A 14403-nucleotide genomic window follows, 5' to 3' on the forward strand; every position below is an offset into this window, starting at 1 on the left:
GGCCAGGTAGTTTCATCATATAAGCCAGAGTAGGTCCTTTACACGGTGATATGGATATGACTTAGTGAAATTTGCAGTAAAGTTTGACACGTGTTGTTTATTTTTTTCTTCGTGTTTGCCTTTGCTTTCTTGGATGATATATGTTTTTAGTGAATTATTATCCATAACGAACCCTTAATAAATCTGTAGCCAGAATAAAGGAATATCTGCATGGAGAGACTTAAACATGGGGAAATGACATCAGCTATATTACTTCGATTTGTTTTGTGCTGGATGCTGTATGGAAAGGTTGTGAACTGTATTTTGGATCCATCCAATTACTGCGTAATCATCCTTTCTTATGTTTGACTCTGATGATACTGTAAAGATTGAAATGCTCACTGGGATGCCATTTAAACACTTTCATGTCAGATGCTCTCTCTGTTACTTGTCATTTTTTATTTGTACAATTATATGGATCATCAAAAATCCGAGGGTAACTTTATAGCTAAATTTATGGCCCTGTATTTTCTTGACAGAAGAAAACCAGCTTTGTGTGGAATAGTTGGCTGATTTTAATAAATGAACATCTTAAATATTTCACACAATTCTTTTTGCCTTTTGAGAAGAAAAATGCTTCATGCTGAAGTCAGAGATGTCTTGGATTGTAGATACTTGGCATATATTTCTTGTGTCAGTGTAGCTTCTTTCTTTACGGGCATAACATTGAGATGACAGGTACAGAGGTAATAAACCTTAGTGCGTTTGGAGTGAACAGTTATGTCTAATGGAATAATCAATCTATCCATTTATAATTTTGCAGATAATGTAGTTGTGTGCATGCTGGGGCTCTCAGATTGGTGTTCTGGGAACGAAGATCACAGCCAATTTCCTTGGCCGTCTTTCAACTCTCACAGCCTTGTATACATCCAATTTCTGCAGTCAACCCTGGTGCGCTCTTGTTGGTTCCCCTTTTGCTTCTTCGCACCAGGATGCAGGGGCTGACCTTATCTGTGAGGCAGAGGAGGCGTTTGGCACCTCAGTCTTTTTGGTGCCAGGTGTAACTTGTCAGCCCCATTCAGCAGCAGCCCCGCATCTTCTGACGTGCATGAGACATCTGCATGCCAGCAGCAGAGGTGTGTGGGACACCTCGTGTAGACCCCATATGAGCTGTCCCGCTTCTACAGAGCCCCTGTAGCATCCACTTGGCGATACAGAGCCTGTGAAAGTTTGCAGCCAAGCAGAAGAGCTAAAGGTTTGGTGCCATGAGCATCACAGCCTGGTGGAAATCAAAGCTGTCTGGTGCCATATGGAGGCTGAGGTAGAACTGGAACCGGTCCGAAGAACCAAACAAATGCAATTCCCGGGCGCTTCCCAAACTTTGACTGTATCATCTGTCGTGCAAACCAGAACTTGTTTATTAACTGCAGTGGTTTGTCTTCTAAATGATAGAAATAGATAAAAAATAGTTTATTTAAATACTACCAATACCTAGGTAAGTGCTCGTACTTAATCTGTCAACGTAACGCACTGCGTTATGTTGTATGTATGCAACTCTGCAACTACTAATTATTATTGTCCAGCCTTGCTTTCAAAGAGGAGTTCAAAACTGAATGGTTGGATGCTGTTAAACTAATCTGCCAGAAATCCAATTATCTAACCTTATTAGTCACATCAATAAGGGTTTAAATTGGCTCCACTTCTCCAGCAGGTGTGCAAACCTCATCATGTGTGGGGGAGGAAATGAAATTTTTTTGCAGAACTTCTATGCTGTGATGCCTTGTGTTATAAACAAACAGCTTTCCCCGTGGCTGGTTTTATTTCAGTGTGAGTTGGTTTGCCTGGTAAAACCAGTAACAGAATGGGGATTTTGTTCTTCCAGTACATATATAGCCCTAGGAAGAAGCAGAAGATGAATTCCCCTAAATTAAAGGCCGGTTGAATTAAAAGCTGGAGTTGCCCATTTTTGTCTTCTTCCTTTTAATGTGCTTTGAAGCCTTATATGGGCTTCAAAGTAGCCCGTACCTCAAAGCAGGAATCTGATGCTAAAGTCTGTGTGGGACTGAAGCTTCCCTATAGAAGAAAATGCCTTCTTCTCCGCTCGCTTTTTCCCCTTTGCCTGTTTTACTGGCAAGCCCTCCAGATCAAAGGGAATATGTCCGAGCCACAGAAGCGATGAAAGAGAATTGGTTTGATTGTTCAAGGCCTGGTCAGGTGAGAGTGATGGATCCCATGGTGGCAGCAGGAGAGAAAGTTCATTGTGAAACAGTTATTCAGCCGAAATGTGGAATTTGGAGCACTAAAAGCCCCAACCTCCTGCTTTTGTGCCCTGTTCCTTCCATCTCTCGCTTCCTCTAGCTCCCTTTCATAGGAACGTGCCGGTTTGCCTACCCAAAACTTTAACTTACCTTTTCTGGCCCTGTCATTGCTGATTTAATTGTTTTCTGCTTGTTTTGAGTTGAACCAGTTCACAGGGAGGTGTGAGTGCAGGAACTGGTACCAAATAGACCATGGAGAACATGGGAGGAGGCAGAGGGAGACACCTGTCTTTGGCAGTAGGGAGATGTGCAATGGCTTTTCCCTGTCTCGTAGCTCTGCATCGTAATGCAATTTCATTTAATTGTTCTGGTACAAATTAATAGGATAAGTAGCTTATTTTAAGAACCCAAAATAACTATTAACGAATAAGGTAAGGGGTTAAGCAAGAAGCATTACCCTACTATTTCTTCCCCAATGTTATGACATCTCATCAAATAATAAGGAAGCAGCCTTATTACTTCAACAGCCCTTATCCTTCAAAGTAAAATGAGCTGTACCTCCCGCTCCGCAGTAGTGAGCGTGCAGGAATTAGAAGTCCCATATGTCTAGTTTTCAGGCTAAACAGCATTATTAAGGGGGATTGTCAAAGTTGTCCAGTGGTGTTAGCATCAGTGGTAGAAGCATGCAAGCTCCAGCATGTGTTTTTACACTGTAAGAGTAAGGAGCTGTGCAAAAGTAATGGTCTGAGGAAAGAGCCCCAAAACAACACATTTGTCCCGTTTTGTACACATTGCAACAACACTTAGCATAATGGAGCCGTGGCCAAAAAGAAAAATGATAGAGAACTGCATAATGAATGAATGCATAGTGCAAAGTCATATAGAAATGCATAGTCAATGAATGGATAATGCATGTGATTGCAAAAATAAAACTATGGGTGCGGCTAAAGTACCTCTAGCTAATGTTCTGTTGTGAAGAGAATTAAACGAGGAGAGATGGGAAGGGGTAAAACCCTTTTAATTCACTTCCAGCATTTACCAGTAAATCCTAGTATCACTGAGGCAGCCATACCAGCATTTTTATTTGCTCTGTAATTTCTTGTTGTTTATCAATGAATTTCAAATTGGTATAATTCTCCTTAATTACAAATAGCTACTTTACCTGGGTATCTATCAACTTTTACAACCTGTAATTTCCTTGTAGGTCTTTTTTTTTTTTACCAATTCTAAGCCCTGTGTTAGCCTCCCTCTTTCCACACTATGGATTTGAGGACAGAACGCAAATTAGTGACTTGCGTTAGGTTCTGTGATGCTGCACATTGTCCTTTGTAATCCCACTGAGCATGCAAATTCAAATAAATCATCACCCCAAAGGATTAATTTCAATGGGTAATATTTTTAGCTATCTGAGGTTATTTTATTTATTTTTTTTTTAATTTCCTTTCTGGTCTTTTAGAGAACACTGGTATTCTTTCCTCACATAAGAGCAAGGAAAAAACCTAATGTTACAACATGTCCAGAACCATCTGAAATGGCTTAATATGAAAAGGCCATTGGACCCGCTTGCCAACCAGAGTGCTGTGGAAAAATAGGAGACAGAACAGCTGAAACTTTTAGGAATTACCAAAGACTTCTGTAGTGGCCTTTGAACGAAGTTTTACAGTATCTGTGTGCTATTTCTGCTTTAGAGCTAATTTCTAGTGGTGTTTTTCTATCACTTGAATCTTATATGGCAAATTCATTATTATCCTGTAACTAAACAAATCTGTAGCAGCTTGGAGGATTGAAAGCCCTCCTCATCTACAGCTTGATTAAATTGTCACTCAGTGCTACAAATGTAGCCCAACAACGCTTTAGGTAAACCTAAAACCAAAAGTGATTAGTTAAGCTGACACTTGAGGACTCCAGATAGCTCAGGTTGATTTGTAACCACCGTTTTCTCCAGATGAGAGATTGTAGCAGACAGATGAAGCAGTGGATATACTCCATGCTAAAGTTCAAGCACACATCCTGAAGAGAAGCTGAGATCTTGATCAGCTGCAAGCAAAAGTTGATGATAATTTCCTGTTATCTTCATAACATCACCCCTTGAGCTTTCACTGTCAACAGAAAGATATGAACCTAGCTCATCGTTAGTGCCAGATATATCCCCTAAGCCTCCAGAAAGAACCTCAGCAAGTGTAACTGGCTGTAATATGAACATGGAAAATTTGGCACTTCTTCACTTGAGGGTAAATTCCATTATTATAACTGCAAGCATGCTTGGTGTTAATTTATATGTTTTAAAAAAAAAAGAGAAGGAAAGCTGGAGAATTTTTCAGCAGATGCTAGCTGCAGTGTCCCAGAGCCATTAGCTTGGGCAACTCCACGACCCTTTTCTTCCCCTTTCCTGGAAGACAATTGTTGCATGGACCACACCCCATGTCAACAAACATTTTTCAGAAGAGAGAAGGAATTTTAACTGTATTAAATAATGTTTAGTCGTCAGGGCTGTGTGATATCACCTCCTTGATACATATGAAGAGTAATCGCAGAGCAAACAGTCCTTTCCCTTAAAACCCCAGAAATGTCACAGCTCTAGCTCTGTTCAACCCAAGAGAGCCATTACGGAAATAGCCCAACAAAGTCTAGATTTACAGAAATTTAAGTAAAATTGTTATCGGGAAATACTCGTGGTCCTGTATGGCAAATGTAATTGCTCTTCTTCATATGAGTAATTTCTTACTAAAAAATACATCACCTACAGGCTTCTTGCTGGCAGCAAGTGTCATTTTTCACATTAGTATAGAAAGTCAATTTCTTTCTGGTCTCATTAGAGAACATGAATTCGGTGACTTCTCTGTTTCATCGTCGTATTGCCTCAGCGTTTTACTTGACACGTCCTTTTACTACGGGAACATGTTTCAGCTTGGGTTTGCCTCTTAGAGGGGGTGGATTGCATTATTCTTCCTTTTCTCATTTTCCTGTCATTTTTTGAATAATGGATTGGTGGTGTTAAAAACCTTATTTCACTTCACTTTTCATTCATTTTTTTTCACAAAGAAATTAGTGCAGCACTGGAAGAAGTTACCCAGAGAGGCTGTGTAGCCATCCATCTGGGGAGATTTTCGGTACTTGGCTAAGAAGGTCACAGTTAGCCTGATCTAGTGTTGGCAATACTCTTGCATCACCTGGAAGTTTGGACTGAATGACCTTCAAGGTCTCTTTCCAGACAGCGTTTCTGTGATTTTTTGGAACATTTAGAGTACAGAAAAGCATCTTTGAAATGGTATAATGTGATGTTTTGGTTTTTCATCTTCAGAACCATCAAACATCATAATACAAATTGTTTTAAGATGGAATATCTGTCGTTTGGGTACTTAGTTGGTTTTATCACTATATGCACAATGCAGTCTCTGGTTGGGGTTCCCTGACGGCTTGCAGTTGTGTTGTGCATGTTGTTAGACCGAATGCTGAACCCACACAGAGCCGTAGGTGAGCAGGACTTTTCTGCACTTACTCATCGTGATAGCTCATCGACACAACTCAGAACAGAGAGGTGTTTTTTTGTTGTTTTTTTTTTTTTTCTCTGTTCTTAAGACAATTTTGGCAGGCTGCCATATGGCATGTAAAAATAAATTTCCCAACTCAGATGCAGAGGACAAAAAAATCTGGGGTGGCCAGTGAAGGTAGGAGGAGATGTGAACATTACTGCAGCGAATGATGAGAGGATTGTGGAATCTTGGAATGGGGAATAAAAAGTGTCCTGGATCTGACTGTGGGTTTTTACATTATAGTAACGGCAGCTGAGCTACTGCAGAGCCTCTTAAGATATTCAGAGATTGAGTTGGCCTAATAAAGAGTCATGTTTTGGAGTTCTTTGCCACAATTTAAACAAACAAATCCTCTATACCAGTGTGTATAGTTCTGCCTAAAAAAGATTTCTCTTAGCAAAGCAGGAACATCTCCACAGCCCGTGGCCGCATTTTGTATGCGGGTTGACCTTGGCTGGGAGCGTGTATATTCCCAGCTGCTGCAGGCTTCAGCAGGACAGGAGCAGCCAGGAGAGCAGGCAGACACGTCCAGCTGAGGGGGTAGCTGCGATGCTTCTCATCACACCTATTGCCAGAGGCTTTTTCTTGTTCTGCTCATGTTTACCTTGCCACGTGCACGAAGCAGCGGCTTCGGACAAAGAGACTGTGACAGAACTAAGGGCAAATGTCTGTTTGATATTTGATAGAGACGTTGTGATAACCTCTGCTGGCAGAGGGAGGACTGCGTGGGCAGAGCTCAAAATGCAGCGTGTCTTGGCAGCAAGACCAGTGGTGGACGTAGCTACGCCTCCTCAAAGTGATATAAATTAAGGTGGTAAAAAATACTCCCTTATCGTCAGAGTTTCATCATGACACAAGTCTGTTGGCAGGGGATATGTGATCTCACACTCCTTGCTGAAATAAATATGCCAGCAGAACTTTACAGCATGGACTAAAAAAAAAAAATTAAAAAAAAAAATGCAGCTTCTCTTTATAGCTAAACCAGTCTGAGCTGCACTGCTGGACGGAGATAACAGCTCGTCTTCCCCAGCTGACCCCGTGGAAAATCCCTGTCCCCTGTTGTCCCCAGATGCCCCTGGGGTGGTGCTGTGGCCCTGGCACTTGGCACCCTGCTTGGCATGTCATGGGTGAGGCCAGGGCTCCCTCTGCACTGGCATCTGGGTTGTTTTGGGGTGCTGCTCCCTTTGCTCAGGTGCCTGGTGCGAGGCCTTTGCAGAGGCTGCTGAGCTGGCTGGATCTTCTTGATTTTATCTTTCAGCACAGGTTTGAGGTAAATCCCTAGCATGTGGCCTCTGTTGTACAAGTCCTTGAAGCTGTGCTTCTTGCCTCCTTGCTGTGTCCCTGGTAAAAGAAAAGTCCAAGATTGCCTACAGACTTCCACCAAAAAAACACATCCTCCAGTCACAGAGAGCCCCGGTGTGAGGTAGCTCTAACAGAGGAGCTGTTGCCACTGGAAAGTAGATACTCCAGGCTGTGGAAATATTTTATAAAGAATAAGAAGTGCTGTTATGTTATGGGTACAACTTAGAGGTGGGGAGCTATGACATGGAGAAGTGGCTTGGGTGGAGATGCAGGAGCAGGCCATGGGCTTTGCTGCTGGGCCCGAGTGGTGGAAACGCGCCCTGGGGCTGAAGGCGTGTCGTGCTGGCAGGCCCTTCTTCTTCCATCTGTACATTATATGCTGTTAATATTAACTGCGGATGCAAAGAACATCTCCTGACATTTACAAAATGTTAGCACGCTTTGTTCTTGTGCGGGTGGCCCTTCGCTTCTCCTCTGAGCTGTTCGGTGCTGTTGTGACGGTGACAGGGAGAAAACTCAGAGCCAGCGGTTCTGTCAGCAGTGGGATCCCGTTCCCCTGCAGCAGGACCTCCCTTCTCACCCTGGTTCTTGTGCTGGGGTCTCTTGACAATGAGAGAATAGCTGTGACAATGAGTGAAGCCTGTGCTTATTTAATGCAGATTTAGGAGTTAGATGACTAGATCAGCTCCTGATCTAGCAGTGGACACAAAATGGCTCTTCCTCTGCTAATCAGGTTCATTCCTAGCCTGGCCTTAGTCAAAGCAGCAGCAGTAAAAGCCTCTGTAGCCATTAAAAATACAATGAGCTACCCAGGTTGCATTTAAAACGTGTTCTAATGCCCACTTAAGTTCGCATTACTTCCCAAATAAAAATGTTTACTCTTAAGCTGCTTGAAACAACTCCCTCCTGCTCTGCCCTATTAGCACGTTGACTGGGTTGTGCCACAAAGTGAGTGATACCTGCACTGAGCAGGGATGGCAGCGATGCCAGGGAGCTCGTTTGGCTGAGGGATCCAGCTGGCTGAGCAGCCGTAGGTGTTACCTCGCGTCTCCAGCAGAGCATTCAACATGTTTGCATTTTGCTTCCATCGCTGTTGTCGCCGTTGTCATTATTGCAGGGGACATTCTGTGTCTGTCTTTTTATTTCCCTTGCCCTAGTTCTCGTCATTAATCTCCTTATTTAGTTTTGCCTAACGCAAATATTTAAGCTTCATTTAACAACATGACCAATGATTTCTTCAACAAAAAACCCTTGTAGGGCAGCAGATCAGAGTGGATAGTCTAATACCAGAGATTGCAAACTCTTAAAAGTCAATCAAGCTTTAAAACAGTAGCTAAACATCTCACCAAGATACCCAACCAATCTGTGAACCATTGAGACTACAGTAATAAAGTGAAATATTTGCCATCTGATTATTTACGCTTGCTTTGTTTAATTGTAGTTTGAAAATGAGATCATCACGAAACTGGATCATGAAGTGGAAGGAGGCAGAGGAGATGAACAGTACAAAGTGTTATTTGACAAAATGTAAGTGTTGATCAGTGGTGAGATTTATGTCACGGGGAAGTCAGGAGAGAGGGCAATTAGACTACAATGAACTTTGTAGCCCAGAAATAATTAAAATCTGTTAATGATGCACGATATTTAAAATTGCACCTGAGTCAAGGTTTTTTGTGTGTGTGATTAACAAGGCATATATAATTGGCTTTTCAGCCTCTTAGAGCACTGCAGAAAACACAAATACCTTGCTAAGAGTGGAGAAACTTTTGTGAAACTTGTTGTCCGCTTAATGGAGAGGTTGTTGGACTACAGGACCATCATGCACGATGAGAACAAAGAGAACCGCATGAGCTGTACTGTCAATGTGCTGGTAAGCAAGGAGTCACCCGCCTGAACTGATCACTGCATTTCTAATTTTACACCTTTAACAAAATATTTCAGTTAAATCAGAATATGTGTTAAGACTTTCATTCCATCTTAAAATATTTTTTTCTCTTAATGAAAGTGAATTTATGGAAACATGGGTTCTTATTTCCTTAATTGATTTTAAGAAAGAGTTTAAGAAGGAATGTTTCAGGACCTGACCTTTGGGGGTATTGGTTGACATTTACAATTTACATATGAACAAAATTATACAGAAAAACACTTTACACACAGTATTGGAGTAATATGCAGTTTGCAAACCCATTTGTATTCTACTTCTGAATTCAGAAGTTTTCAACAAAGTTGTGAGTTATTGTTTCATTGAAAGCAGAATAAACTTTTTTTTTTTCCCTCACTGATAGGAAATTTCCTTCTCTTTGGTCCAGAATATACAAATAATTTGAGAATATACAAACCTTTGTCCATTTAGCTAGAGTTGAAAGCAGCAGACATATCATGCTTTTTGCTGGAAGCATTAGAGTATGAGATTTTATTAGCACAAAATCAGGGCATATGGAAAAATGGTCTTAAAATAAAGTTTAGAGACCTCTGACATAGTGCTAGTTAGATTTGTTGCTTTGCATTAAACTCTTAGCAGTTAAGCATTCATAGCTTTCATCCCCATAACATTATCAAAAATTACTTCATTTCAGTGTGTGGGGTACAGACTGTGCTTATCGCCTGACGTGATATGGCTGATAGATTTCATTCAGGCTGGTTTGGAAAGATCTGAGTAAATAGTTTGTAGCTTTTAACACTTGCGAGCGCTGCAAATGTCCTCAGCTTGCTCACTGCAGCCTTTATGCCTCGCTATCATGTAAGCCATAAATGAAATGATGCCCGTCAAAATGGGAGAGAATATAGAGACATCAAATCAGAAATTGGGTTTTTATTTTTAGTTTGTTTTTCCTCTCTGTGCACATCAAAAAGCATCAGAATGTTTAGCAAATGGGAAAAGAGGAGGGACGCGGAGAGTTGTCACCGGCTGGTGATCTAGCAGGTGCCCTTGGTTGCCTGCAGAAAAGTCACGGTGTCCTCCTGAGCAGAGCTGGAGTTAGAAAAACCTGCCAGTTCGCACCAGGCAAGATAGGAAATAAAAAAAATCACACGCACCACACGCTCCAAAACACGACAACAATATATATAAAAGTAGGCAAATTTCCGAAGGAAGGTGAAGTTATTTCTCTTTCCCTTCATTATAAAACTCCTGAGACCCTTCCTGGTAACTCTTGCCATGCCAGCCCCAGGGGAACTGGTAGCCCCTTTGGGGGGTTGTTTTCCCTAAGTGTCTCTAACAGCGTCTCCTGATGGTGATTCTGTCACCTGAATTTTTCAGGTATTTGTAGGTGATAAATTTTGTGGGTGATGTACTGTCGTCAAGTTAAATCACTGTGAGTTATCCACGCACCGCCCTGCCACTGAAGTCTAGGGGAAATGTATGAAAGCATCAAAGGGCAGAACTTTGCTCACTTTCAGTAGCCGTGATTTAAACCCTCAGGTTGATTTTAAAGTCCCATTTGCCCTCCAGGGCCAATACAGTCTTTTCATCATTCTCCGTGCACCTGAAGTGAAATTTATGCCTTTACAGGAGTCTGACCCAGAGCCAATACTCAGCATAATTCCCACTTGAGGGCTCAAAGAGTTCTTAATTGGGCCTTTAACAATGTACAGGCTTTCACAGGATTAAGTTTGCCTGTGTTGAATATAGTTTAAGTCAGAGGTTTTGATATACATTTAAGCCAGTGCTGATGATTAAAAAAATATTATAAAAAAAAAAAAAAAAAAGCCCTATCTGCTCCCTCAGCTGCTTGCTCCTGCCTCTGACAATCCTGGCAAAACATGAGTGCAGACAAGATAGCAGAGGAGATCAGAGGAGGGATCCTGCCGAAAGCTCCCCACCTTTCCCACACAGGGGTGGGCCAGCACAGGGAGCATGGGAAGAGCACCCAAAGGTGGGGCAGGAGCAGGGAGCCCTCTCTGGGGAGAGAGAGCCTTGGGAAACACAGTGGGGTCAGTGCCAGCCTCCTGGCTGATCCCCCTCCACTTTCTGTGGGTTTCTTGCCCCTTCTCAGGCTGCTCTGGAAGGGCAGAGCAGCTCGCAGCAGTGTCAGGATAATGGGACAAAATGACTTTACGTTATTGATCACCCAACTCAGAAGTCTATTCTACATTAAAAAAAAAACAAACACACAAACGAATAGTAAACACAAATAAAGAAAGCAGACTGTAATTTTATGGGGAGTGTGGTTTCACTTGGTTCATTTTGTCTTGTGGGTTAAACTCAAAACTAGTGAGCAGCTATGCCAACTGATACGATACATCCCCTAAATAACTAGTCTTTTGCAGCTCAGTGATGCGTATTCTATCACAGATATGTATTCTATCACATATTTTAGGTTCTCTTTGAAGGGGAAGGTTTTGTATTGGCCTTATGCATCTATTGGTATTGGGCTTATGCATTTTTTCCTGGCTATTCAGGTTTAATTCAGCCCTGAAATACATTGTAGTTCAGTGAAGGATAAATTTCCTTGTATTTTGTTTCCTTATTTTTTTAACTTTTGAAGGCAAACTTTAAATAAGATTCAGGAAAGCCTTTAATATCTTGCCCAATTTATCATAACCTGTATTTACAATATTTGCAGTGTTAACTAGTTTATCTCAAGACCAGAGGCATTCAGACATTTCTGAAGGGAGCAATGAGAATGCGTGGCATATGAAACCAGATAAATAACACTAATCTGCCTTTTTATTTCCAAGGAAACTATTAGAATTCAAGGGCAGGTGATGTATTGCTCAGCTAAGGTTTGGAATTTTAAATCCGTAGAACAACTGTTTCTTAAAAATTAGGTTTTTGTATATTATGAAATTTCAGCTGCAAATGGTTAATGATGTGTGACGTGCAAATGCCAGAAGCCAGTTTCTACCGGTACTGCTCTCGCAAATTCTTAACCTTTCCAATAAGACATAAGTCCTAATATGCTACATCATGAAACATCGCAGCATTAGATTTTGTAAGTTAAATAACTTGTGTGCTATCACTAGAGGCAAATTTCATTTTGCGGTTTTGAGGTTGATGCTATCCAATTATGAATTTTTAATTCCTAGCGTGTTCCGTATGTGTTTCTGGCTGTGAAATCAAAGACTTTGTAAGGAAATTATTTTGTTTTTCAGAATTTCTACAAGGAGATCGAGAGAGAAGAAATGTACATAAGGTTTGTAAACACGACCACTGACAAATTCTGCTTGATTGACTGTAGCGTAATTGGAGAAAATTAAGCTCTTATTTAGCAGTCAGCTGGGGGCTGAAAGGGAAGAAGTAATGAAAAAGCACACCTCTACTGAACTTCAAGCTCAAAAGCTCATCATCACTAAGAACAGTGAGCATTAGAAATTGGCCTTCTGAGATCCTGAGAGGTTTTTTTTTGTACCCCTCCTCCAACCCCTTCAGTTTTATAACAGTGAACAGGGAAATACAAATACGTGTTGTCACACGAGGAAAATAAGTCAAAAGAAAACTGGCCAAAGAAATAATTTTACTTCCTGGTGAGGTAGGAAATACGTGAGTTGGGGAAAATGGGCTATTAAATAATCTGATGACTAATACTTATTTTAAATTTGAAGCTTTTGGGAACCCTTCAAAATCTGTTTTCACACAAAGTGAAAATGGTAATATGTTGTTGTGCTTTTTGTAAACCTCAGGGTTCCTAGACCTCTATTTCTACTTTGGCTTAAAATTGGCTAGACTGTTGTGCTAAAATGATGAAGTTTCTCTTTCACCGCTATTTTAGCTATCTAAATGTTATTTGTGAATTTGTTCTCAGATGTTATCTTTTGGGAAGAATTTTCTCTAGTAAACTCACTTCCTGTTGTTTTAAATGGTTTTAATTATCGCTTTAATGATTTGAAAAATAGATAAAAACTAGCAAAAAGGCAGGATTAGTAACCATGAACGTGCACATGAAGTTGTGGGTTGTGGGTCTGCCCTGTTCAGTGTCTGTACAAAGACAAGTTGTCTCTCACTGCCTATCTCCCACTGAAGTTCTCTCCTATTTCTGTTACTAAACTCTTGTAAGAGATTTATTTATTTTTAAACTGCCATGAAAAGCAAGCCAACAAACAAACGAAGATAATCCCCTTTCAGAGATGTGCTGATATTTAAGTCAAGGAAGAAGACCTGTCTCTTTAGCAGAACACTTAGAGCAAGATCTCATGCACAAAATCTGTACTGGATTCATCACTCTTCACAAGTCATTGGGATAAAAACACAGTGGAAATGCAGGTGGTCATGAAAGTTTCCTGACCACAGACATATGAACTTTAAGAAGTAACCCTAGATATATTTAACTGTTTGAAGATAGAGTTGAACTGTTGTAGTCTACACAGCCAACTATTTTTCATTATTTGGTGACATTTAGTAACCAGCCTGTTTTAAGAACCCGATGCTTTTCTTACTTGCAGGTATCTGTACAAGCTGTGTGACCTGCACAAAGAATGTGATAACTACACAGAAGCTGCCTACACGTTGCTTCTTCATGCAAAGCTTCTTAAGGTAAACACCAAAATACATTGCAAGTTTTGAAGATGATGTTAGCAGTACCAGTTGTAGTCTTGTTTTCACCAGTCTTGGAACCTGTACTTAAAACTGGTGAACATCTGTGCACTGCTTCTTATTTCCGTTTCATCTTTTGCATGTGTAATTAATTAATTACTATGCAGGAAACCAACCCTCTGCCATTGGTGCATATCAGAGCCTGGTTTACTGACCTTGATCTGAAGTGCGCAGAAGTACAGTCAAGTACAGACCACAAGTCATAAACTGCAAAGCTGCAGGATAAATTTATTTTAAATATCCAAATTATGTAGCGAATGGAGACATCTATTTCATATGCCAGTGGTGAGTGTTTTGTAAGCCTTAGGTATTATTGCTGAAGCCATGCTAATGGGAACCCTCTTGTAAAGGAAATGTATCTCATTCGATGCAGTGAGTTGCTCTTAGCAATCTATGATTTAATCTGAGCAATCCCAAGAGAATCTATAGTGTAAAGTGTATATTTTGAAAAGTTGAAAAGTGGAGGGTGTTAAGTGAAGTACTTCTAAATGATGTGCAGACGATTATTTGTACATCAAAACTAAGAAAACTGCATCCAAACTATATTAAGACTAAGTACGGTGCAGACCGTACTTTTACAAGTTAGATGAAGACACTGAAATATATTTGCTGCATTTTAAAATAAATATAGGGTTATTGCTCAAAGAAAACAACAGTAAAATTCATCTGGAGTGTAAAACCACTGTAGCAATAGCTTTATGCATTATTCAAAGCGAGGGCAATTGTTGGACACGGCCTGCTGGATGCAGTTACTTCTCTGGTAATGAAATTTTCTGTTCTGAGACACGTCTCAGAGAGC

At 40.8% G+C, this 14403-nt stretch overlaps 1 protein-coding gene across 2 annotated transcripts in view; it reads left to right on the plus strand.

The window, feature by feature from the left end:
- Positions 1–14403, plus strand: part of DOCK1 (dedicator of cytokinesis 1) — a 258125-nt gene that overhangs the window by 187875 nt on the left and 55847 nt on the right. For both annotated transcript variants that reach the window (XM_084289957.1, XM_084289958.1), the window contains exons 34-37: positions 8514–8599; positions 8786–8942; positions 12167–12207; positions 13454–13544. In XM_084289957.1, the coding sequence (XP_084146083.1) occupies positions 8514–8599; positions 8786–8942; positions 12167–12207; positions 13454–13544 (375 nt within the window). The remainder of the gene's footprint in view (positions 1–8513; positions 8600–8785; positions 8943–12166; positions 12208–13453; positions 13545–14403) is intronic.

This window comes from Netta rufina (genome assembly GCF_964035555.1).
Source record: "Netta rufina genome assembly, chromosome: 7".
Classification (NCBI taxonomy): domain Eukaryota; kingdom Metazoa; phylum Chordata; class Aves; order Anseriformes; family Anatidae; genus Netta; species Netta rufina.